The following is a 25,862-nucleotide window of genomic DNA, read 5'->3' on the forward strand; positions in this document are numbered from 1 at the left end:
TTGGTGTTTGTTCAGCTTGGTGAGCTGTCCAGCGGGCTGTAGCTGGGAGTTGTGCGGTCGCCAGAGCACTGAAATGATCTGGAACACTAACAAACGCTCTACATCAAACAAACAGAAATACTGCAGGCATTAATGAATAAAAACTGTAACCGTCAAAATAAATCTTTATTGTTTTGTCTTTATAGTTTTTCCTGGTTTTCAGCATTCATGGACAGGTACGTCTTTACAAAGTTCTTTACTTTTCAGAGCTTCTGTTTGATGTAGAATTATTCCATCAAAATTGAAATAGTTTTTATTTCTTAAACCCATTAATGTAGAAATTGCATCTCTGCTCCTCATCTGCCATAGAAAGCAGAAGCTTTTATGTTTTTGAACCAACAAGCTTCGTGGATGAGTGAGAATTTATTGATCTGCACTGATGGTTGATCGACGTTAATACATCTTAGTGCGTTAATTCTTTTTTATTAATCGCATGTGTTAATGTGTTAATGTTCACAGCTCTACTATTTTGCTCTTATCCTCTGTCTACCCTGTTTACTCACTCATGTTCTCCGTGTCTAACGGTCACAGGAGTAAACTTCTAGGGTTTAAGGATGGTCAGCTTAAACATTCATGAGGAATGAAGATAAGTCCACCTTAAATCAAAGGCAGGAGTTGAGATACTTTATCTTTCTGTATGCAAAGAACATGTAGCATTATGATCTTTGGATCTATTTTCAAAATGTTCCCAGTGCTCTTTTAATTATGGTTAAAATGTTTTTAGCCAAAATCTAAAAGCCTGTCTAGGTCATAGTTTCTGCAGAGCGGCAGGAGTTCATTAGAAACCACACAACCTGTTCTCTGTTTATGTGCTCTTCTACTAGCTTACGATTAAACATTCAGGAAGATTCGACGTATATGCCACATGTCTGTCACGCCGTTTGTCACGTGATTTCCAATCCAGTAATGTACATCAATGCTTGAGTTTTTATGAAAAACCCAAAGAGTCTCATGACTGAAAAAAAATCTGTGAATACGTGAAACTGTGAATAAAGAAATGTGAATGTGCGGGGGAACATTGTAGTTGGTTTACTATGGAAGTTCAGGAGTTTCACTATGTAATGTAGTCGTTTTGTCCTTTTTACAAGTTTGGTTTGGTCCCTACTGTGTCCATAATAAATGAATGAATAGAACTTCAATTGATTCCAAAATGAGAACACTGATTTGTTATTGTAGCTAATTTAGACTTTTTTGAAGTTTTTTTAGGCGGTTTGGAGTTTGGCTAATATTTAAACGCTAGCTGTTTTGGCTTATTTAGGCTTTTTTTAAGCTTTTGTTGGCTATTTTGAGGTCTAGCTATTCTTTTCAGCTACATGTTAGCTGTTTTGGCTAACCTATGTTTTTTGTTTGTTTGTTATATATTTGGAATTTAGCTGATATTTTAGCTGGCTATCCGTTTTAGCGTTTTCAGCCATCAATTTTAGCATCTTCAGCGGCCAAATTTACCTTACAGCATTAACACTAGCATTATCGCAGGTAATGCTATATATCTAGTTCATAATTATATTTAGTTAGCTTTAGTTTTAAAGCTTTAACATTTTCATTTTCAAGTGTTCAATAAATGTTTATCCTGTCCGGCCCGCGACCTGAGGTGTGTTTTGGATTTTGGCCCCTTGTGCGATTGAGTTTGACACTCCTGATCTATGAGAACAACTCACAATAATAAAAACAATAAAAAATAAATAAAATACCACTATGGAGTGTCCATATTTCTTAGTGACATACCCATCAAATTAAACTAATTTTCTTGTACAAAAGAAACCTTAACTGTCAAATATACTAAATGTTTAAAGTTTTTAAGCTGTTCTCTCCAATGACAGACTCACCTCTTCTAGGTAAAATCCATGTTTTTCTTGACCCAATTGATCCCCTCTAGGCGTGTCCATAATTCCAAATTCAGCTCGTTGTCATGGCTGCCCTTCGACCCTTCAGGGCTTGGACCACATGGACGTCATACAGGAGTGGACGCCAAGCGTGTAGGACTTTGGTTTTAGGGTGGAGTGATGGTTGCATGTCACTTTTTCCACATCCCAATGACATCATGCTGGCTTTTGAGTAACTTAAAATAGTTTCCTTAACTTCAATTTCTGCAATTTGGACAAAAATGTTACATTTTACCTTAAAATTTAAATCTAAACAAAAATGTACAGTAAGAGATTAGGTGAGATTTTATGTCACAAACGGAAATAATAAAATATATCAATCTGAAATTATTCACTTTTGCTCTGAGTGAGTCACAGTTTTATACGGACAGAATGACTGAACAATACGTTTCTGTAGAGACTCTTCCTCTTAAGGGCTTCGGGAAATGAGCGAGAAGTGGGACAGGTGAAAGGTAGCAAGCTGAAGCTCTTTAAGTTATAATTTAATAGAATGTGTATTTTCTTTTATCTGACATGATTTCTTTGGTTTTAAAGGCTGACAGTGATGAGTTTTTAACAGCCACGGTTGTTTTAGATGAAATAAAAGTGATCTTCTCTATTAGTCAAACGTGAAACTGAACTACAGGATGGGAGTGAGTGGAAAGAAAACTGATAAGGATTGTCATGTTTATAGCTTTTGATAGCTTTTTTATTATATGGTGGTAAATTGTAAAACAAAACATCCCAATAATAATTATAAAGAATTTTAAGAATTTAAAGGTTTTTTTTTGTTGTTGGGTGTTAACCGGTGTTTGTAGACATATGACTCAACATTGACGGTAAAACGTGTGTGGCTCCTTTTACCTTCAGAAATCTTCTTGAATTCTTGATAAACAGGATTTTCTCCGTTTTCTGGAGTCACCAAGTACACTGTTTTTATTTTATTTTTTTGTACGCAAAAAGAAACTTGATACATGTTTTAGATTGTCTTATTAAATGAATCTCCCAACAAAATATTGAAGCACCGAGACGAGGGGTCTGCAACATCCAAAACTTAAAGAGCCATTTTTAGTTGATTTCTCATCAACAACAGAAGGATAAAGTCCTACGTCGTCCTCTAGAAGAATAGGAAACTAATTTATGTTAATGTCACTATAATGATAAATATAAATGAATATAAATATAAATAAAACAAAAACAAGAAAGAATAAATCCAAATATGAAATAGTTCACAACTTTTGAGTGTTAACATGACTTCCTTTCAAAATAAAAGACACCTTGCGTCACAAATGATCGTTTCAATGCAGCAAATTCGTAGTAGGTAGTGTAATATCAGCAGAAATAAATCAATAAAACCATTTATTTTACTATTTGTGGTGCATCTCAACCACAACTCTAAATTAAAATCAAATCAGACCCTTGACGATTTTTTTTACGAACCAGTTAAAACCCTGAATTTGTTCCAAGATAGGAAACCCACCTTATTATCCGGTGCACATGGTTGTACTTACTGACCTTTAATTGATTTTCTGTGTTACACAGTACACAAAAATCTGTCAAAATGTTTTAGTATGGGTTTGGTAAAATACAAAATATTGATGGATTGTTGGAGAAATACAGTCGGGAATCTCATGGAGTGAAAAGTTTCGTCCTTCAACTGTTTGTAAATAAGTTAAAGTTTGAGTTAGTTTACTTTTTTTACTTTAATACCTATTTTTTACTATTTTTTTATTTTTTTTAAAGCTAAAACCTACATTTTCTTCCACCAGAGATCCACATTTGCAGGGTAAAAGTGCCACATGTGGCCCCAGAGCCTCAGGTTGTCCTCTAGTTTATCATGCATCTCAGCAGTTCATTATGAACTGAAATCTTTTCTTTTTTAATTTTACACACTTATGGTATGAAAGCACATAGATATACTCCTGCTATATGTTTGCACAAAATCCAGAAAGGTGGCATTTCAGACTGCTGCCTCCACAATCTGAAATTATTTACAAAAAGACTGGACATTTTGAAAGAATCTGCTTCAAATAAGTGAATTTAACTTTTGTTTAAAGGCCTGGAAATACGATCTGTAACTTGTAAATATTTCAAGTAGTCTTTAAAGTCCCACTTTTATCATCGTTAGACCTGTTTTCAAAGCGCTCTCAGTGGTCTGTTCATTATGACGATGCCATTTTTAGCTAAATCAAACAACTTAGCCTCGAGTCACTTCCCTTAAAAAGACAAGTTTGGACACCACTACTGCTCCAAATGCCCCTACATTTGTAGGGGCAGGGAAAAGCCATAGAAGAATTCAGATTTGGCCTAAGCCTGCCCCCTTCCCATCATCCATCTGTTTCTCAAACTCAGTTGACCTTGGGGCCACTGAGGGCGGTCTGGCTGAGGATGTATGGGGTTCCATTTGTGCCAAAAAGTTGTTTTTGCGTCTATATCTATGACTACTGAACAAGTTTTTTGAACATTTGTTCATGTCTATGTTCTACTAACCAAATCTTCTGCATGTCCTGTGAAACGACAGGAGCTAACGATGCTAGCAACTGTTGCTAAGGACTTTCCTGACGACCAGATCCAACGACAACAGCAAATGCAAAGTTTTAAACATAAAGCTAATGCAAAGCTATCATCAAAGAAGCGTGGACATGCAGAAGAAATTACTTAGTAGACATTGAACTTTCATCTCTCCAGCTAGCTTACAGCCCTCCCAACCACAGCCAAACGTTATCTGAGCTATCCAGCTGGATAGTTTTGATCCAGATGCCAGATCTGACGAGGACAACAAATCACTCCTAGAAGCTTTTTCAAATAGCTTTTCTCGGTCTACTCCTGATTATGAATAGATTAATAATCAGAATTGTAATTATGAGCTCATTTTTTTAAATATATGTCCTCCATCATCAGAAAAATACCAGAAGAACATCTGCTGTTTTTAATGCTCTGTTCTATCGATCCTGCTCTCTGAGACCAGAGATCTGGGATCTCAATGCGACTTCCTGGTTAGATGAAGGTTAATAAAATGTTGCTGCTTTTGTTACTCCTGAAGGAAGATATTGATTTTTTTTATCATTGAGGGAAGAAGCTGCAAACAATGAACCCTTCTGTTACGGGACAGATTAAAGGTCGTCATGTGACCAACAGCCTTTTATAAAGCTGCGCTTGTCAATCTAAAAGACCACGCCCCCCTTTATTTTACAGACAATTTCCTTTCAAACAGAAAATCAAATCTTATGTGTCCAGGACCATATTCATGAACAATAAACATATTAAAATGTTTCAGACATCCGTCTGTGTGTGAGTTTCTGTTGCAACATTTTCGCTGAAAGAAACCGACTTGTTTATCTCTTTCTCATATCCACAGCCTTAATCTCACTGGATTAGGACATCTATTGTACAGTAGTTTTAAAAAGGCATTCCTAAAAGAAAGGAAGTCTCACTTTACTCTGTGGTTTTCAAAAACTCTCAAGAATTTTGCTATGAATGTTTTAAAAGAAAAAAACAGAAACTTTCTTTCACAGATTTAATCGTTTCAGGAAAACTGCTAAAAATCTGAAGTTTTTATCTCATATTTGCTGTGATTGTTTCCAGGTAGTTGAAGACAAAGAAGTGGAAGGCTTTTAATTTGAAAATTGGTGACCATCTACATGGAATCACACAGCTTTGCTCTTGAGGTTTGCTAAGATTCTCCTGCGTCTGATGTAAATGTGAACTTCAGTGACTTCATACACCTGGTTTAGAATCCAGTTTCACCTCCAGTCGGGTGTGGGCTCATCAGGTTCAGTTAATCTGTAACTTTTGTCATTTTTTTAAGTTTATAGTTATTATTTATCAAACAAAGGTCAACATATTGAAGTGTCTTTTTTTATTCTCATGGCATTCTTAATTTAAAGGAAACACCTCCCCACACTCCTTATTTACCTTTTATTTTAAAAAGTACATATATATATATATATATATATATATATATATATATATATATATATATATGCTAATATATGTTTTTTCGTATTATTTTGTGTTGTAAACAAATCAGTAGTGCATCACAGACTGAAGCCTTATGCTGAATTCCTCCCTACAGCTTCTCCCTACCCCTCCAATTGTAGGGACATTTGGAGCAGTGTCAGTGTCTGAAACAGGTTTTTTAAAGGGGAAACTGTAAGGACTTAATATTATTTTATAGGACACTATAAAAAGTTACACCATCACTTTTGCCGGGTAATTTTTACCCGCTATAATATACCCAATAAAAAGTATTTGTCATAAAAAATAAATCAAAATATGACAAAACATGACAAATTAGAGTAGTTTTCTTTTATTTTTAACTGTGGTTTATGTAAGAAAATGGAAAATCTAAGCATAGGAACATCCTAAAAACATGCTTGAAAATTACAGAGAAAATAGGAGTTTCAGAACAAAAAATAATAAAACTGGAGATTTGGTCTTTGGTCCACCCATTCCAGGGACATGAATGACTTTACCCAGGGAACCATAACACCCAGAAAAATGCAACATATTGGAAATCATGTAAATCCTGTTGCTCGAGTGAAAATCACCCGGCGACAGTGGTCTAGTGTTAAGGCTAGATATCCCTCTGCTGGTAGGGTGTTCCTCGTCCTGTTGGGCCGCGGTGGAGAAGCACTTTTCTTCACCCGGGTGTGCTATGAAGTGCAGAAGTCTACACTGAAACGTGACTTATGATTTTTTTTTGTTTTAGCAACTTTTTAAAGTTATAAAAATGATCTTTTGTATATTCAGAGCGCTGGTAGCTACGCGATTATTGTTGATGTCACTGAATTTAAAGACACTATTCTCTGTTTGGAGGGCGAAATGTAGGGGTAGGGGAAGAATTCAATAGTTATAGTCACATGCACTTTTATGGGGATTGACCCGTACATGTGCATGAATATATTGGCTTTATGGTTCACTGGACGGTCTATATTTGGTACAAATTTGCCCATTTTCCCCCTCAGACAGCCCTTATCTACCCATAGGGGCAGTCGTGACTAAGGGTTAAAATAATGCAGCCAATGATCATTTGTTTGATGTATCAGTTGGAACATGCTTAAGATGAACCAACCATTAAATCCTGAAAAAATGTTTATTAAGTGCTTTAAATAAAACATTTTTTGTTCTTTTTATTAAAGTAAAGTTTCAAGTTTTCCAGTCCATAGTTGTGTTTATGAGGAGATAAAAATAGTTTACTATTGCAGTTAACAATTGCAATACAAGATGAGTCGGAAGAACACTTTGCTCCTGAACGAGGAAACTTTAAAAAGATTTCTGTCCTTTCTGGACTGGAACTGGGAACGCATGACGAATTTATTGATAGGTGACGGCACGTTCATAACTACAGTTTCTAAAGAAACATAACGAACGGCGGGCTGTCATTGTGCTCACAGAAGGAAAAAGCTAAGGAGTAATCAAGTGATAAACTGGGGGTGTGTTATCTTAGGCTAATGAAAGCTTATCTGGAGAACAGGATATGCCACTGCTGCAACCACTCTTTAGTGGGTCATAGAGTATTTCTTTCTAATCCTTTTAATTCCATCAGTAAATAAAAAAATAAAGGCATTTTTTGTCCCAACTACAGATTCTTGTTGCTTTGGTTGGTTTTTATGAAGGCACTCTCTTGTGTAGAGCTATTTTTATTGTTTCTGTGAAGACAAATGTATGCTTTAAGTTCAGTATTTTCTTGGGTAGCAAGAAATAAGTTTGATTTATTTCATTCTAACTGTAAATAAAAAGAGTTTCCACTTAAATTTCCTTGATTTGTTTGTTTTTTGTTAACTTTTTGTTAACCTGAGCTTTTCCTCCAAAGTTTTTGACTTCAAAGAAAGTTAAAGAACGTGAAAGGTTATGGCATTTTACAGAGTGTGTGTTTTATAAGTGTCGTCGGAGACATCTCTGGTGTTAAAGGGTTAAAATATCTATTGAAGTCTTTATTTTTCTATTTCACACGACGATAGTTGGTCTCTGAAGTGTTGCTGGACTCTACAGACTAGCTAACTTCTGGGTTCAGTTAGAGGGCAGGTCTTTTGTTTGACCAGATTATCTCAGCTTGAAGCTAAATATTGAAGACAAATACAGATTTATGTGTTTAATGGAATTAGAATGCAACTATCTATGGAATTTTTAAGCTCCGTACAAATGTTTTTGAGATGACTTCCTTCTTCCAGGGTCAAAATAAAAATCTGACTACCAGTAAAAAAAAAAAAGTCTACATCCTAATTTTTCTTCTTTTGTTGCTTTAATTTTATAATTCAGGGTTTTCTTTTTTTTTTAAATTGTCGTGTCACTTCAGGAAAAGCATTAGCTGGAAATGTAAAAATCCATAGTATGAATTTCCCAAAAGTCCATCTAAACCTGCATTGATCACTACATTTGTTTGAAACGCTCGGGTCTACTTAGTAGTAACACCGTTTGTTCTGCTTCAGAGTAGCTTTGACCCCAAAGTACAGTTCGTTTCACTGCAGTAATCACCCTGGTTTTGTTCAATTCAATTGTATTTATATAGCCCAGTATTGCAACACGGTTGTCTCAAGTGGGCTACACACCAGTAATTGTCCAAAAACATAAAATCACTCATAAAATATGAACAATAGCTGATTGCTAAACAGACTACGCTGCACTGGGCATCCCTGCTCTTAAACCCTCCTTCTCAGTACGGAAAAACTCCTAGAAAAAACTGATTCTGGGTAAAAAAGATAAAACTTCAGGGAAGTCCGTCTATCAGGATGGACGGGCGATGTACCAGGACTGTTCAAGAAGAATTTGCTTATCTAACTCTACAACTACATGTTTGAATAGTGCAATAGATGGGCTTCATCCAATGAAACTGAGGGACATTTGGGTGCACGAATCAGCCAGAGGCGAGGTCCACGGCTGAGGACAGGACCATAGACAATCCTTCACCCCGATGGAACTGGGGGACAGGTGGTGGCGTGAGTTGAGCCAGAGACCAGGTCCACGGCAAAGAACATTAGCACAAACGAGCCACCTGGAATCTGGGATCTCTTCTACTCACTCGGAGGGGAGTGGGAGAGAGGTACAACACGTGAATTGCACTGCACCAAACAGAGGCATGGAAGCTAAATGAAAAATAAATGATAAAGAATAGTGAAGTGGTGGAGGACAGAAGCCCTGTGCTCTTTATTTTCTCCAGCTTCTAACTCCTAGCGTGACAGACTGTTCCAACACTGACTCAGTTTTACAGATTTTTCTTTTTTTGGTGCAATTTTACAAGCTTACTTTTTCTTTTTCAACACATTGTGTTCTGTGTCCTGATTGGTTGGCTGTAGTCCGTTGTCAATCATATCGTCCATGCTGTTGTCTCCTCCACAGCTTTTATATTTACATAAATCTCATCGTTAGAAGATCTTTATTTTTATTCTATAATATTTTACTTATTTTTCAATTAATGTTTGAACTTTGAGAGTTTAAATGAGAGAGAAAAGTGTGAAAATGTTCATGTTTATCTGAGAAAAATGTCTAAAGTGTGTAGTGAGGAGTTTTAAATCCTTGAATCATCTGGAATTATTGTAAAAATTAAAGCTGGCCAAAAAGTACAAACATTTAGTGAACAGACTAAAAGTACATTTTTAAAACTTAAAACCATAACTTGTTAACATAATTCTGAATAATAAAAAGGCAGGAACATTATTCCAGAAAAAAATCAACTTAAACTTTAAATAAATTTCAATATTTTACTCTCCACAAAAATATATTTTGTCAAAATTATACAAGTTAGAAATAAACACAAAATAACATCAGGCCATTAATAACTATACAATAAAATGATCTGGAGGGCCAGATAGAATTACCCAGAAGACCTTGACTTTGACACATGGTGAAAGACGAATCCATCTGGTGTGGCGCCTTTTACTTGAAAGTAATTTCTGTTCCTCTCATGTCTACCTCGGTCTAACATGAAAAGTTTTGGTTGATGCCCCCCATCCGAGGTTCTTTGGAGACCATTCACTTAATGAGGACAGTCTTCTAACTGTTCAGAAATAGAAGCTACCATCTTCTCCGTTCACAGAAACACAAATATAAATGAAGAGATCAGAGGTTTGGATTATTATGCAATTTAAGGGGAAAGCAGCTTTTTCACAGCTCTTGTTACTCACCACTGTATAGTTTTTATGTCTATTCTCTGTGAAGCAGCACTGAAACTCAGAACACCCATTTGATGACCAACTGAACGCTGCTGTATTGCCCCCTGGTGGCCTGTTTGGTTCATCACCATCTGGAATTTCTAGACATCAAAGGTTGAAGGTTTCCACTGCAAAGTCACACTGATACTCCACAAAGAATTTCATCTTTAGTGTTTTCACTGTAAATTTAACAAAAATACATAACTCAAAATGTGAAAATAAATTAGAAAAAGTTAACTTATGGTGGCAAAGTGATGCTTTGGGACTGTTTAAAGCTTCGAAACTGATATTATTATAGATTTTAATAATTCTGCAGTCAACCAGGAAGATCTAAAACATAATTTGTTCCCATCAGGTCCTGGCCTTCAAATTAAAAGCACTTTGGCAACAGGAAGTTCATCTTTAAATTTTAAACTTAATATTTTACTTTGAACAGCCATTCTTGCTGAAGGAGAAAAAATCTCAGTGTGTCTAAATTCAGACACTTATGCTAAAGGATGTGAGACAAAACCTCCAAAAACACAGCCAGGTACAATCAGTCATTTTGTTACAGGTGGGATTTGCATGTTTTTGTTTTGTTTTGTATTTTAAATTCTATTTTTTTATTGCAGTGTTAGAAACAAGTACAGAAATTAAAATCAGAAATGGTTTTATTACTATTTACTGCAGAGTAAAAGGCAGAATTAAAACAGTGGTGAAAAGAAACAGAAGAAATGTGGCTCCAAAGCACTCTAGATGCATAAAAACAAGCACCCAAGTAAATTAATTGCTGTAGAATGGCCAAAAATAAACAACTGAAAAGAAAAAGCAACAGAAAATAGACCAGTTATGTTGTAATAATAATTAGAATAGTACAGAAAACTAATTAAGCAAGCGTTAAAGTTTATAGAAACGCTTATAATTGACAAAACTAGTTGTACGTTTGTCAAATTACACAGCCTGTAAAAATAACATCTGGTGAAATTCACAGCATCTGAGCAGCATTTTAGAGAAACAAATTTCAAACGATCCAAAAACGGCTGAAAACCATCAAGAGGAATGCGAGACGCGTGGCGAGCTGCTATCAGCTATCAGACACAACAGAGGGTCAAACAGCGACTTAAAGAGAGTGTTTACCTGACAGCTGATAGCAACTTTGGACACTGAAAGCCTCAGTTCACTGCGGTTCACAAGAACAAACACTGCAACAGATATGTTCATTCTGCTGTGGAACTTCTTTATTTTTTACTTTATATATGTTTTTTAATTCTTTTAAATCACTTTAAAAACATCTAATACCAGACAATGAGCTTTTAATAGCAAAAGATTTAAAGCTTTGAATTTCTGCCTCTTTATATTGATAATGTATTTTTATTCACATTTTAGCATCAATTATGACTATTTTCTTGTATTTTTATTTTAAATCTAGGTCATTCAAGTGCTGTAAATGCAGGATTTACTGTTTCTCTCTCAGTAGTGATGATATAACACGTACACTGCCCCCAAGTGGCCAAAAATGGGATAAATTAAAAAATAAAAAGATTTTTCCCCAAATTTATTACATATAAAATGCATTAAATTTGGGGAAAAAATGCTTTTGTTCTCGGTGTTTGTTATAAATGACCACATTCATTTCAATATATAACCCAATTTAAAGTCTTTCATTTGATTTTTTTTTCTTTTACTATAAACTATATCCTACAAAGCAGTAATACATAATCTGTGTTAGTTTTTAAGGAGGTAAAGTGAAACAAATGTGGATATTAACTGTGATAACTTGATAGTTTTACATAAAACAAATATATCGTATACATCAACACATGTGATTGTATATTAATCATAATAATCATGCAAAGAATGCTTCAATTTAATTCCTCAAAAGGAACATTGATTCTGTTATGATTTGACAAAAGAAAAAAATAATTTTAAAATCATTTATATAATTAATTAGATTAATTAATTGATTCCCTCCTTAAAAAATCTCTTGTTTACAGTTATTTAAGTTGTTTTATTACATTTAATCCCATCAAGATAAATAATTTCTGTAATCTGATTACAATTCTAAATATTTCCGTCATCATCCAATCCTTTTTCTGAACGTCTTTATTAATTAGAATATCAATTAAAGATCAAGCTCGCCGTAAAAGCACGAACAAAACGTTTCTCTTCAAAATAAAAGCACCAATGGGGCATTTGCGGTGATGTAACGCGTTTGCTTCGCACGCAGGCGCCATTTTCCTGCTTTTATTTTTGTAGTCTCCTGCCGGAAGCCGAGCCCGGCTCTTATCCAATAAGCTCGGCGGTTAGTGGTGCTGCTGCTGAGCTCCAGTCGGGTGTGTGAATGTGTGGATGTTGAAACTGTAGCCGGTGAAAAGCACCAGAACCCAGCCCGATGAAAAATGCCTCTCTGCCGCCTGTAACGAACCGGGATCCGCGGAGAGGAGAGCGCCACGTCTCCGGAGAGGTTTAGAGGACAAGGCCAGCAAGATGTTGCAAGTTTTAGCTTGTGGCGCCGTAGTTTTCCCCGGTCTTTTCGTCGCCTTCAGGAGAATTCTGCCGTGTTTTTTCAAAAACTGGACCGATGCCGACGTGGTTCTGGTCAGCGAAAGGTAAAACGAGCTCTTTTATTTACGCCGCGTGACCTGATAAATGTTAGCTAATATTGGCGTCATTGGCGGTTTTTTTAAGCTAGTACCGATTTTGCTAGATAAGTGTACCGCACTTTTACGTTGCCTAACGCTATAGACCACTTTGCATCTTTGTACTTCCTGTTATATCACCTAAATTCAAACGTAGTCGCAGTTTGGAAAAGATTACAACGATGTAGTCGAAAATCGCATCTGATGAAAAACTATGGGTCCCTGTAGGGAAAAAGCAAAGTATGCTGAAAGAGCTGCCTGGATCTTGAGCAGGATGGTGCAATAAGTGTCCTTTTTTTTCTGTGCACGTGAAATTGATTTGGCTCTGCAGTTTACAGTGAACCTACACGCACTCTCAGGGAGCATTACCATACAGTGACATCCAGTAAGTAGACTGGGTCTTAAAGGGGGAGGCTGGACCGGTCCACATAGGAAGTGGCATTTCCTGCTGCGCTTCTGGACTTTTCTATGGAATCTGGGACTAAACCAAACTGAATCAATCATCTTTTGTTTTTTAACAGTATCTCAGCTTTACAGTCCACAGGACAAAATGGTTGTGTGGGGCTGGGGTCAGTGTGGCTTCCTCACATGTGCAGAGCTCAGTTCATTGCTCATTTGTACTCTGTCACTCTGCCTAATCCGCCTCTGAGCCCACTGCTGAGTTAGCTTTGTACTGGAAAACTCTGAACTGTACTTCCAAACAAGACTCCTCCTAATTTAATCAATGCTCAGCTTTCAGAGGGATGTTATCTTAAAAAATATCTATATATATAAAAAAAAGCCTATGGCATAGTTTAGGGATTTCACCAAAACACCAGGATTCTCAAACCTTTTTGTTCTGGAGATTAGTGTCTGCAGAACTACTAAAGTGTCGAGGCTCCTGCATAGCAGATTACGATAATGAAAAGAATCAAAAGCTTGTTTTATCAGTATTTTCCTTTTAAGTTTAAACTATTTTGGGCTAATCAAGTTTAACAACATGGTACAAAGTTGAGTCACTTCTAAAGAATAATGAACAAAGCTATTCCAAATACAGGTAAACCAAAGGACTTTATCTTAAAACAGGCATATTTCTAATTTAATTCCATTTCTGATTTACAATAAATAACTCATCAAATTTATATTCTAAAGCCAGTTTATTTGTTTTTGGCTCAACTAATCCAATCATTTTCAAATCCTTCCAAGTGGTCTTTAATTATGATTATTCAATTTTCAGCCAGAATTCAAAACTCTAAAGAGTGGCAGTAGTACATAAGAAGTTCTTGGGTTGTGGGTGGGATTGTTGGTCCTTTTCCCATCATCCATCTGTTCACACAGTCTCCAGGAAACCCAAAGCCCCTCTCACCTCCAACTTAACACTACAAACACAACAAAAGCGATGTGTAATATTGGAGCTATAGTCGTCTACAAGTGGATAAATCGGAATGGAGTGGCGCTGGGAACTTGAGGCCTGCCCACTATATTTTTTACATCACAAATAAGGTTTTTTCTCATGTAGTTTTTGTGTCGGCTCCTGATTCTCAACAATTTGAAGGAAGAAATACTCCGAAATGGCATTTTAAGTTTCTTTTTTTAATATATGTCCTTCATCTTTAGATAAATGCCACGAGAACACATTAAAAATTCAGTTTTCATCAGAATGGCTCTCTAAATTGAACAAAAGTAGAATTTTTACAACCAAAATATGAACTACCACATTAAAAACCTGCAGATTTTTTTTTTACAAAAAAAAAAAGAAAAAATAAAATTAAAAAAGATTTGATGAATCGGCATTTTTTTCAAGGTTAGCCATATAGTATTTTCTCTTAACCAAGTTCTTTAATAGTACTGTAAAAATTAAATCACTTGCATGATCAAGCAAATGTATAGTAAAAAGATAAAATGTTAGTGAAACCTTTCTGGCTCATTTTGAAAGCATTTGCCCCACTTGTACATCAGTGAATAAATATTACATTTTTTTTTTCTTCATTTAGATCTGATTGACTGTTTGATTCAGTCGATCTAGAAATTATTTATAGAGAACCTGTGATACAGTTACATGTAGAGTATGACTAATTATAAAAAAAAAGGGGGATCTTAACAATCATGGGGGTGGTAGTAGGGGGTGTAGGGAAAAATCGTTTAGTTCAGGGGGTGTCGAACTCAATCACACAGGGGGCCAAAATCCAAGACACAGTAGATCGTGGGCCGAACAGGATAAATGTATATCAAACGCGTAAAAAAACAAAATTGTTAAAGCGTACATTTTTAAAATATAACTTTTTAAAAATATGAATAAAAATGGACAGGAATATTATTCCAGAATAAATCAACCTAAACCTTAAACCTTCCACTCTCTTTGGGGTGATATATGGTCATATTTTGTTTAGCAATAATTGTATCAATTTAAAATGCTAACAAGATTATATTTAATTAATTATTTATGAACTTCTTTTAGCAACTTACTTTTGTTCTCCACCTAAGCCCCTGATTAGCTCAACACTGTGACCAAAACAACAAGATCTCAGTCAGTCTCGCAGTTTTGGTTGTTATAAGACATGAACTACTTTGTTTTTACTTAGGATGGGTACCAAACCGAAACTCTGTGCTACGTTGCTGCTAGTATCATATATAAACTTGGATTGTGGTGCTTCATAGCAGCTCAGATAAGAACAAATGAAGCCGTGAAGCGGTTAATGCACGGAGTTTCTGTCAAAATGTTGTCGTGCAGCAATCCAAAGTTCTGTAAACTTTAAAGATAAAGATTTTAGTTTGTATATGATGTACTCAAGGAGAGTTTTTTTTCTAAGTCATACTCTTAATAAAAGTGAAAAATAGTTCTGGGATAGCCTTGAGATATATCTCGTATGACGAGACACATCTCGGGATACATATCATATCGCCAGACTCTTGCCAATACACACCCCTTGGTGGTAGCATGATGGTCTGGGATTGATTAGGCCACGATTTCTGTCCTGTACCAGAAGTAAAACGTTGGACTTCCAGGTCTTCCAGGAGGATTTGAGATTTTAGCAGAAAACCGACCAACCAAACACACCAGAAAATCCCTGTTTTATCCTAACGCCTCCTGCATATAAATGTAGTGCTGGGCGATATGACGATGCATGTCGTGAGGGCAATAGAAAAGTGTCTATCGTGCCATTTCTCTTCTATCGTTTATATCGTTTATGACCTAATTTGATTAATTAGTATTAAATTTATCATTAAATTCTTCGAACCTAATCAATGTGTACACAAAAAAATATTTAAGTGAAAACAAAGACCGATTAAAAAGAGATTCTTCCCAAAGGGATTTGGCTGCATTTTGTATTCAAGATGTTCAACTTGGAGCAGAAGACAACAAAATGCAAGCTATGCTAATAGGCTATTTCCACGCTGATGCTAACGCAACAAACATTCCATCATTTAAGGAAAGTCCATGAAAATGAACAGATGAGATTACAAAAAAATAAGAGATAAACCAAGCTGTGGAGTAGGGCTGTAACAAGTACCCGAGTACTCGGATTCTTGCAATCTGCTCCCGAAAATTTAAAAATATAGTAGAGTGTAGTAAATTGTCATGTTGTAAAATGTAGATTGCTCTGAAATACAGAATAATGTTGGATTTTAATTTATGAACTAAAACAAAGCCGAATGAGCGGCGCTACTGTCACCGTAAATGAATAAATCTTCAAAATAAAGTGTCAGTGAAGCTTCCTGTTTTCAAAGTAAGACTAGCTGGAGTTTTTTTTTAATAACTGAAAATATACATCGTCATTGTTGTATATTAAATAATTTTATATCGTGATATACATTTTTTTCCATATCGCCCAGCACTATATAAATGTTCATGCTGGATAATCCTCAAGTAAATCTAAATGCAAACAGTTGAGAAAGTGGAATAAAGTTTTCCAGAAATGTTCATTTTTAGGTGCGGTCATCATGCTGAAGATTTCTCAGTCATCATCTGTTCATATATGGTTTTGTTTGCCACAGTTGCATGTTCATTATGAAGAAACAGGAGTTCTGTCTCTTGAAATTTTAGGAATACGTTCATTTCTTTAGGTGAAGACTTTTTTTTTTTTTTTGCTGAACAGGAGTAGAGAGGCTTCTCCTGAGAAAAGTGTTGGATTTCAGTGCTCTCTTCTGTCGGTTCTAACCTTCATTTTTCCACTACACCTGCTAATCTTGTTCCCCCAGAGCAGTTTCATCTTTCCTACTATTAGAGGGCGTTATGTAACATCTTGAATTATCAGCATAGTACTCATGCACAGCCATAATATTAATGCTAATATTAATAAATAAAGAATCGGAGTCAAAAGAAACACAGAGAGTATGAACTTTAGACACAACACCCCCGACACATCGTCCACCTTTTGAGGGACGCTCTATGAATCTAAAGTGTAAAGGCTTATCATGTGCTGTGTTTTTATGGAGCCCAGTCTGATGGAGCTGAGAGGATGAGTCCTGCCAATAATCTAATAGGTCTCTGTGTACGCCAAAGAAACCGCTTCAGCAATTCATCTTGCAGTCCCTGACTCCAGTTTCCCATCTAGAGATTCACGGTGCTTCCCTAAACATCACCCTCCACTTCTGCAAACGGTCTGGCTTTTTTGTTTTTTTTAATTTAAATGCTTGTATACAATGCAAACGTTGGGGACAACCCCAACAAGAAAGGACCGCCTAGCACAGAAAAATCAAGACAAACGTAACTGACAAACATCTGAAAACTGCTTAGCTCTGGTAATTCCTAGAAACCACGGGCTAACCACAGAAAGCAATGCGGACGTCTTGTGTCTTGTCACACGACATATTCTAAAATGAAACAAGACTGCTCTCAAAAGACACATTTCCTTTTAAAATCAAAGTCATTTCAATTTTTTAACGGTATTTGTTTTTTGACAGCAGAGCATTTACTTACAACAATAGAGAAAACAACACTGTTGTTCTTTATCAAAGCTGTAAAGAAATCCTATTACATACATTGTTTCAGGCTACACTGACATTAAAAACATGATTTTATTCATTTTAGCACTTGCAAGGAATCCAGAACCAAACAATCTTTCTGATCGTATGGATGTAAAAATGACCAGATACATATTGAAAAATTAATATAGTTCTAATTCACAGATACCATCAAGATTATGTTGGTATAAAGAAATAAAATAGATCAGGAAGTAAACAACAGTTTCACTTCCTTGTTGTGTTCCTGCTGTCTTTAAGTACAGTGGTCCCTTGTTTATTGTGGGAGTTACATTCCAAAAATAACCCCCAATGGAGGTAATCCACAAAGTAGCCATCTTTATTTATTTATTTAAATTATTGTTGATGTTTTAAGGTTGTAAAACCCCAAAGTAAGACTTATAAACAGACATGAAAATGTTCACACTTTTTTCTTTAGTTTAAACTTTCACAGTTCAAACATTTGTAGAAAATAAGTCCGGAATTATAGATATCGGTGCAACAGATCACAAAACTCTTGGTTTGGATCACGTCAGTTTTACAGGCATAGTTCGGATCAAATTTTGGATCAGTTAAAAAAAAAAAAGACAAAATAACAAAATTAAAGCTTGACTTTCCTTTTTTTTTGTCTTTAAAAACAACATGTATGTTCTTTAGTACACGTGTGATCTAAACTGTGACTACTAATGCGTACGGATCACTGTTATAGAAGGAAAACTCACAGAATTGTCTCACAGAACACTTTAAATTGCTAAAATAACAACCAGCGAGGATTTGACTTTTAAAGGAAATGTGGACCACAAAATTATCAGAAATCATGAACATTTCTGTTAATTCTCGTCTACTCTTTGACCACACAACCATGAGGACCACGAACTCCAAGGTGTAATCATGTTTTGACAGCCGATACATTTATTTCTTTATTTGCTTTATAACGATACATCCTCTCAATTTTCACCTCTGTACTGGTATTTTATAGGGATGATCTGATCCGATCACGTGATCGGAAATCGGGCCCGATCACGTGGTTGATGACTGGATCGATAAAGGACGTTTTGCCCCGATCAGTATCAGATATTTAATTTATTCTTATTATGATCAGCGCTTTATATTTGAAGCTTATTATTCTGGATAAATACTCCACTAGAAGTCTGCATGTCATGAAAAGATCATAAAATGCCGTAAAACACAGCAGCAGTTTAAGCAGAAGGCTAACAAAAACAATTCAGTCAAGCTAGCTAGATGATCACAGATTCAGACTTCCAGGATCAATAACTCTTCTAAAAACGCTTTAAACTGACAAGTGTCTCTATTGGTTTGTATTAACGCAAACAACGACCTATAAAAGCATTTTAACAGAAAAAGACAGAGTTTTTGTTTCTTTTTAATGTTAAGCTCTTTGTGCTGCCGACAGCCAGACGGCTGCAGAGCAGCTGCTAACTGTGCTAAGCTAAGTGCTAGCGCTGTGATTTAACTCCTTAAGAGCTGTTCTTTCATATGTCTGTTTTATTTATCTGACAGAGAAATAAAAGTTAAGAAAATTAACTACTGTGGTAATAATAGCAAAAATGTGACTTGAGAGCTTAAAAAAGAATCACTTAATCTAAAAAAACAAACTAATAAATGGTTCTAATGATATCAGCTAGTCTTGAACACTCTTCTAATTCATGCTAAAACAAAGTTATCATTTATTTTTAAGAATTTTAAATGAGGACAGGAATCACATTTGGTTCAAAATGTTTAACAGCTCTAAATATTAAATTAATATATTAATATTAAAGCTCACTAAACTTTCTCACCTGACAAATTATCACTTGTATAACAAGAAAATAGAATTTGTTTTCCTCGTTTATGTTTGCTCTAGTTTTACTTGTTTATTAAAGCTACTTCACAGAAGTGTTCTATTTAAGTTTTTAATGATAAAAGACAGTTAATGAAATATTAATAAGGAACACCTCAAATCTGTTTTTACAATTTGTTCATGTTTTAAATGTGCTATAGAAGTATCGGATTGGGACTCGGTATTGGCAAATCCACAAAATCGAATGACTTGGAATTGGATCGGGCCCAAAAAAGCCTGATCGGGACATCCCTAGTTTTTCACATCCCGTTTCCACAGTTTCAGCTGTTTCTCTGAGTTCTGCATCCCTGCTGCCAGTAAACCTGAGCAGGAATTTTAAGAAAACTCCAGCTTCCTTTTCAAAATGATTATCAATCTACAAAACCCAGGCTGGATTTGTTGGTGTGTCAAAAAGTAAAATGCTAAAAGTTTACAAAAAGTCACCTTTGGCTCCTTTGCCTCGACTGCAGTTTTTGTTCCAAACTGTGAAGAACTAAGGTGAACTTTGATTCTTCAATTGATCAAATTTAGTTGTTTTTAAGCTGAACTTCTCTGTGGTGTTTGGAGCTCTTTGCTAAATCTGGACTTAGAATTTTATGGTTTTTATCTAGTTTTTTGGAATTATAAAAAGTAAAACAAATAAAATTGCATAACCAGATATTTATCTCTGAAAATATCATTTTTTTTGCATAAAATTTTCCATTAACATGAGGCTATAAAGAGATTACTTCAGTCAAGGACTGGAGGAAAAAAAAACAGTTTCAACATAATTGTGTAGCTTCCATGATAATTTGTACTGTAATCTTGAAGTTTAAAGTTTTATTATGTTAAGGACCCACTGCAGTCATCTTTTGATCTATTTTCAAAGTGTTCCTAGTGGTCTTTTAATTACGATTATACTGTTTTTTTTAACCAAAGTCAAAAAATTGGTTTTCGAGACAAAGTTTCTGCAGAGCAGCAGGAGTTCATTAGAAATTCACTTCTAAATTGTAGGTGGGGACTATTGGTGTGAAGTTAGCCCGTCCGCCCTCATAGATCTCTTTGTTTACAAGTGGATGCATCAGATCTGCTCCTGATTCTCAATTGGCATAAAGAAATACTGAGAAATACACATTTTAGTTTAATTTTCCTTACATATGAAGCCTAAAAATGCCACAGGAACATGTTAAAAACACCAGTTTCTTTGGAGTGGGTCTTTAAGGTGGAATGAGAAACATTTTTATAGTTCAGCCATCATTACCGAGTTGGATGTATTAGTTTTGACTCTTCTTTGGACTTATCCCTTGATGGTCCAGATGATGAACTGTTGGCATCACTAAAAATAACTCCTGAAAGAACAAAGTAGTCATTGATGCTGCTGCAACCAAGAGTGAAAAATAGACTTCCCTTTTTTCCATTAGATGCACTTAACTGTGTTTTGCTCTTTTTTGCCTCCGCTGTCACTTTCTTTCACTCTGCTGCAGTGCCTGTGGCCCCACAGATTACGTAGCCTATTTACTGGAGGAGCAAAAAAATGCACCTCTCCCGACTGTCAGACTCTGTGTGACGGAGCAAGCGGTCCATGAAAAACAAACAGTCAGAAGGAAGACTTGCTCGTGATGAAAGGGAAAGACAAAGTTGCTCACCAGCCTGACTCAGCAGAAAAAGACAACATCGCTAAACAAAGCAGCAAAGCATTCTTCCTGTTTTTTTCCTTTCCTCCCTCTCTTCCACGTCAAGCTCAGCATTTCGTCAGCTGGGGGAGCGGGGGTTATTGGCTGATGCGATGAATAGGCTCTGTAAAATCTGGGTCTTGTGACATGTATGCGTCCACACAGCCCCAGAACCCAGGCAGGCATGGGGGCAACATGGCTTTTCTGGGTCTTTTAGATGTGTGAATTTATTGTTTCTGGGGAGTTGGCTCCAATGATCCCCTTTGTGCAAGATCTATACAACAGGCAAACACACATTATTTAATCTAGAGCATTTGCAGAAGTTTATTCAATCAGAATATGATCTGGAGTCTGAATTGTCTGAAGTTTAGGGAACGTTCCTTTGCTTGGTCCACGGGGGCGCTCTATCATCTGTCATCTTACGGTCAGTCTACATCCTCCTCACCAAAGGACAAACTGAATGCTACAGAGTGCCGGAAACTGTATTTAACATGCGGTTACAGTCTCTGCATTTTAAAGAGGATCCAACGATGGACTGAGATTATCAGTTTGATGGAAGAACAGCGACAAAAGTGGCAGTAATTGAAATGTAGTAAAGGTTTTAATATTGTGGTCCCTCAGCAGTTATAACCAAGATGTAACTTCATCACTGTCCTCGTCAGTTAGTAAATCCTTTGTCACAACTACCCCTAAGGGAGGGGCTGCCTGCAGGTGAAAAATGAATAAACCTGTACGGGACAAGCACAAAATATCAAGGTCGTTGACCAATCAGTGAACCCGTAGAACTTTTTTTCTACGGTCATGCTGTAGACGTTGGGTTGCCTCGTTTCCACTGAGCGGTCCTTACCGGTGCTGTATTTTGGGGATTTCCATAATAAAATGGATCCATTAGGCTGAACCAAAAATGGTTCCCCATTGGTTGAAGGTCAATAGAAAAAAGGAACGGACCAGTTGGGGCGGAGCTTCTGTCGTCACACGATGAAATGACATTGATTGGTGGAAAGGTTTTACGACGACAGCAAGCGTCCAACCAGCACTTTTCCCGACTCAAGATCAAAGCCGAAAGTTTTGTCCTCTTTTTGGCTGCATTCTTCCTTTCCTCCCACAATCTCCTTCCAAAGAATAATGCATTCTTTGCATTCAGTATTCCTTCCTTATTTGCGGGAATAAGGGACCGGAGACGAGCCAAATCCGCGAATATGGAGAACTGCTGTAGTCGCACTGTTTATACGCATCGTCGGTCTACACCCCGCATCCGCCTTGATGGTCCACCACTCACTTGAATTGCCCGGACCACTCTAAACCGGATCGGGCGGCTGGGTGGCTCAGTGGGATAGGTGAAGGGCTGACACGCAGGAGCCCTGGGTTCGATTCCCTGGTTGTCCACTGATCCCCACCCAGATTGGGTCTTTAGGCAAGACCCTTGACGCTGCTGCCTAACTGGGTCCCTGTGCCCCTCAAGTTGTGTCAGGAAGGGCATCCGGCGTAAAAACTCTGCCAAATCACTGATGCGAAACAGTGAGTGCTGTTACGCTGTGGCGACGCCGAAAGGGATAAACTGAAAGGGAACTACTCCAAACCGGATCGGACCGGCCTGGTCCGGACTGCCCAGTGGAAACGAGGCATTATATAACACGTCAGGGTGAAGTAGGTAAAGCACAGGCGTATCTTATGGATTTTTCATTTTTTCAACCCCCTCAAATCTTGTGGAGTGAACAAGAAACCAGTTAGTGGTGTTCACACGATAAGTGTGCACATCTTGCACGCTCTTTTTGGAAATTAGACAAATAGAGCATTGTTTGCGTATCACATGTGTACAGTCAGTAAGGAGCCAGTACTCCCACATTACTAACTACTAGAGGGTGGCATAAGGACGCCATACAGGTAATTCCTAACTGCTTGCAACTTCCATTAACCTTACAAATACTTGACAATCCATTCACCACCACAATGGGACGCTCCATTTTCATGATATCCCTTAAGCTGGCCGTATGAACCTCAAGGGAACTGCATATCACGCCTGCGCTCCCCTTAATATGTGGTCGCTCCTCTTAATGACCCCCCACAACTACCTACAACCTAAACACTCACAGGGTCAACCTCCTGTACGGATGGACGACTAAAGCTTAAGTCGATGGTGATGAGGAGTACAAGGGAGAGAAAGATTCCCCCAAAAAAGTGTTAAGGGGTGACTGTCTGTAATAACTACAGCAAGTGCAGGGGGAATAAATTACATGTTTTCTGATTTCAAAGCAGCTTACTGTCAGCTCTGCCAAGTTGGAGAGCAGCCAGAAAGGGAGCTTTCCGGAGCCAAAGCAGTCATTCATACTTTGAACAAATTGGTGCTGTAACCCAGCATCTTGGTCCGGTTGAACAGAATAAAACCCTGTGATTGCAAACTGATTCATTTTGATTAGAACAGCAGAACTTCACTGTTTGCATCGCTGGAATTGATGTTTCTATAAGATCCTGTTCTGATGGAAGGTGTGAGGCACAGGAATCCAACGTATGCATGTTTTGCATTCGTCAAAGGGACACTTCAGAGATGTACCAACTTCTCCTGTGTCAGTTCTGTTTATAGAAAAGGAAAGTTGAGGCTAAAGGCCTGCTGATCCTCACGGTACACTGGACCTAAAGAGCAGGCTGTTCCTGGAGTTCCTCACCTGAAGAACATTTTCAAAACTGCACTTACATTTGTGATTGTTTTCTTTATCTGTTCGCTCATAGATCCATTATAACCAAAATTATTTATCTCACTAAACCTAACAAATATCTCTCTGAAAGAAAACTTTGAAAATGTTTTTTTTTGTGTGTGTTGCAAAACTCAACTAGCAAAGAAAACAAAGACATTTATGCAGAAAGTAACTTTTTAACATTTAAAACTGCCACCTTGTGATTCAATTCAATTTTATTTATTTAGCCCAATATCACAAAACAATTATCTCAGGGCTTCATACTGGTGTTCATACAAAAACAGAAAGTTGGTCATAAAATATAAAACTAAACTAAACTGGTTATCTCTACTCTTAGACCCCCCTTCTCAATAAGGACAAACTCCTGAAAAAAAACCCTGATTCTAGGGGAAAAAAAGGAGAAACCTCAGAGATGAATGAAGGAGGAATCTTCTCCCAGGACGGGCAGACAATATACCAGGACTGTTAGAGAAAAATGTGCTTATCTGACTCTACAAGTACGTATGTACGTATTTAAAAAGAGTTCATCTAGATAGGACTGGAGGACATCCAATATGAGCCAGAGGCGTGGTCCACGGCTCAGAACAGGAGCACAGATGATCCACCTGGAATCTGAAATCTTTCCCGCTTCCCTGGAGGGTGAGAAAGATGAATAGCACTGCACCAAAAGAAGCATAAAGAACTAGATAAAATAAAGAAAAGAGGAGATAAAGAAAGGGGAGACATCGGCAAAATCTTTAAGATTAGCTACTTGATTTTTTTGGGAAAATAATTGCCATGGTGATGAATTCTGACTATGACAGTCCGGCGGCCGTCAGTCAGGATGACGCCGTGCAACACCTGTGTGTCCACAGCCAGATCACCTGTTGACAGCAGCTCTGACCATCCACCGGTATCCCGGGGCAACGTTCCCAGTGCACTTGAGCAATCACGCACTGCTCAAGAAAATATATGCACCGCACAGAATAAAATTACTGACTACTTGCATACACAATTAGATTATTATAATTATTGGTCTTTCAGAGACTTTGTTTTGTTTAAAAATGTCTAATGTAACAACCCGGTTTAATATTTTTGTTTGTGTTTACAGGCTAGTGTCCTCTATCCACGCCATCATGGCCACCGCTGCAGGGGTCGTTGTCGTTTCTGCGTGCCGGGACAACGTCATCTATGACAGGTGAGGCTCCACCCCAAACCTAACCTGCTTTACAACACCTGAACATACAAACACACATCGTGCAGCTTTTCTGTTGCGTTCCATCAACACAGACTTTCATATTTTTCCTCAGCAGTGTGAAGTTTCGACCATCATACTTATTGTGTTTTGATAATATTTGTCTTGTATGATTAGCGTTGGTCCGTGTCTTCTCAGAGAAAACAGTTATTCAAGAGGCCGCCTTAATCCTGATCTCGCCTGTAGATCAGCCACCTGTGCTACTGTCTCTTTAGCCTCCTTGTGCAGTTGAAGAAAGTTTGTCGCTAGGGTAATGCTAGCTCTTTAATCCCACTGAGTCAGCAGCAGCGGCGGCGGGGCTGGGGCAGTCCCAGTTTCAGGCTGCTAATCTCAGTCATCCCTCCCCTTTAGCCACACCGCTTAATTCCTTTACAATGATGCTCAGTTCTGCCGTTGTGTGACACGCGCTCAGTATGGAGCTTAGCACAAACATGGCACGGCCATACGTCTATCAGTTAGCTTACTTACTGCCTTTTTCTAGCAATTATCTGAAAGATTTTGCAGAATCTTTTGTAAAATATTGCAAAAAGTTACAGTTTGTTCTTGCAATTCAAGTAAAATTAATTCAATTTTTGCTACAGTTGCTGCAATTCAATCAACCAACAATTTAATACGTACTTACAATACTATACTTTAATGTTTCTTCTTTAAATCTTTGAGAACTTCACTATAAAGGTTCCTGTGTTGACTTTCTGTTTTTTAATGTTCCTTCCAGCTGGTGTGTTTCCTCAGAACTGGCCTAACTCTAGTCACGCCGCGTTCCGTCCATGCAGAGCCGTTTGTTGTGGCGTTCTGCTCTTAATCTCCATCCTCTGACTCTAAAAGCTAAAGAA

General features: G+C 37.1%; 1 protein-coding gene across 3 annotated transcripts in view; it reads left to right on the plus strand.

Moving 5' to 3' along the window:
* The window catches only part of tlcd3a (TLC domain containing 3A), a 61,886-nt gene that overhangs the window by 10,289 nt on the left and 25,735 nt on the right, over positions 1-25,862 (plus strand). For 2 of the 3 annotated variants that reach the window (XR_002918589.2, XM_024265726.2), the window contains exons 1-2: positions 12,294-12,639; positions 24,886-24,972. Coding sequence is in view for 2 of the 3 variants with exons in the window: in XM_024265726.2 (XP_024121494.1) it covers positions 12,518-12,639; positions 24,886-24,972 (209 nt within the window). In the remaining variant the exon portion in view is untranslated. Of the gene's footprint in view, positions 1-12,293; positions 12,640-24,885; positions 24,973-25,862 lie in introns of those variants that run through there. The other variant, XM_024265727.2, reaches the window with a different exon arrangement.

The sequence above is a fragment of the Oryzias melastigma genome, linkage group LG14 (genome assembly GCF_002922805.2).
Source record: "Oryzias melastigma strain HK-1 linkage group LG14, ASM292280v2, whole genome shotgun sequence".
Taxonomy (NCBI): Eukaryota; Metazoa; Chordata; class Actinopteri; order Beloniformes; family Adrianichthyidae; genus Oryzias; species Oryzias melastigma.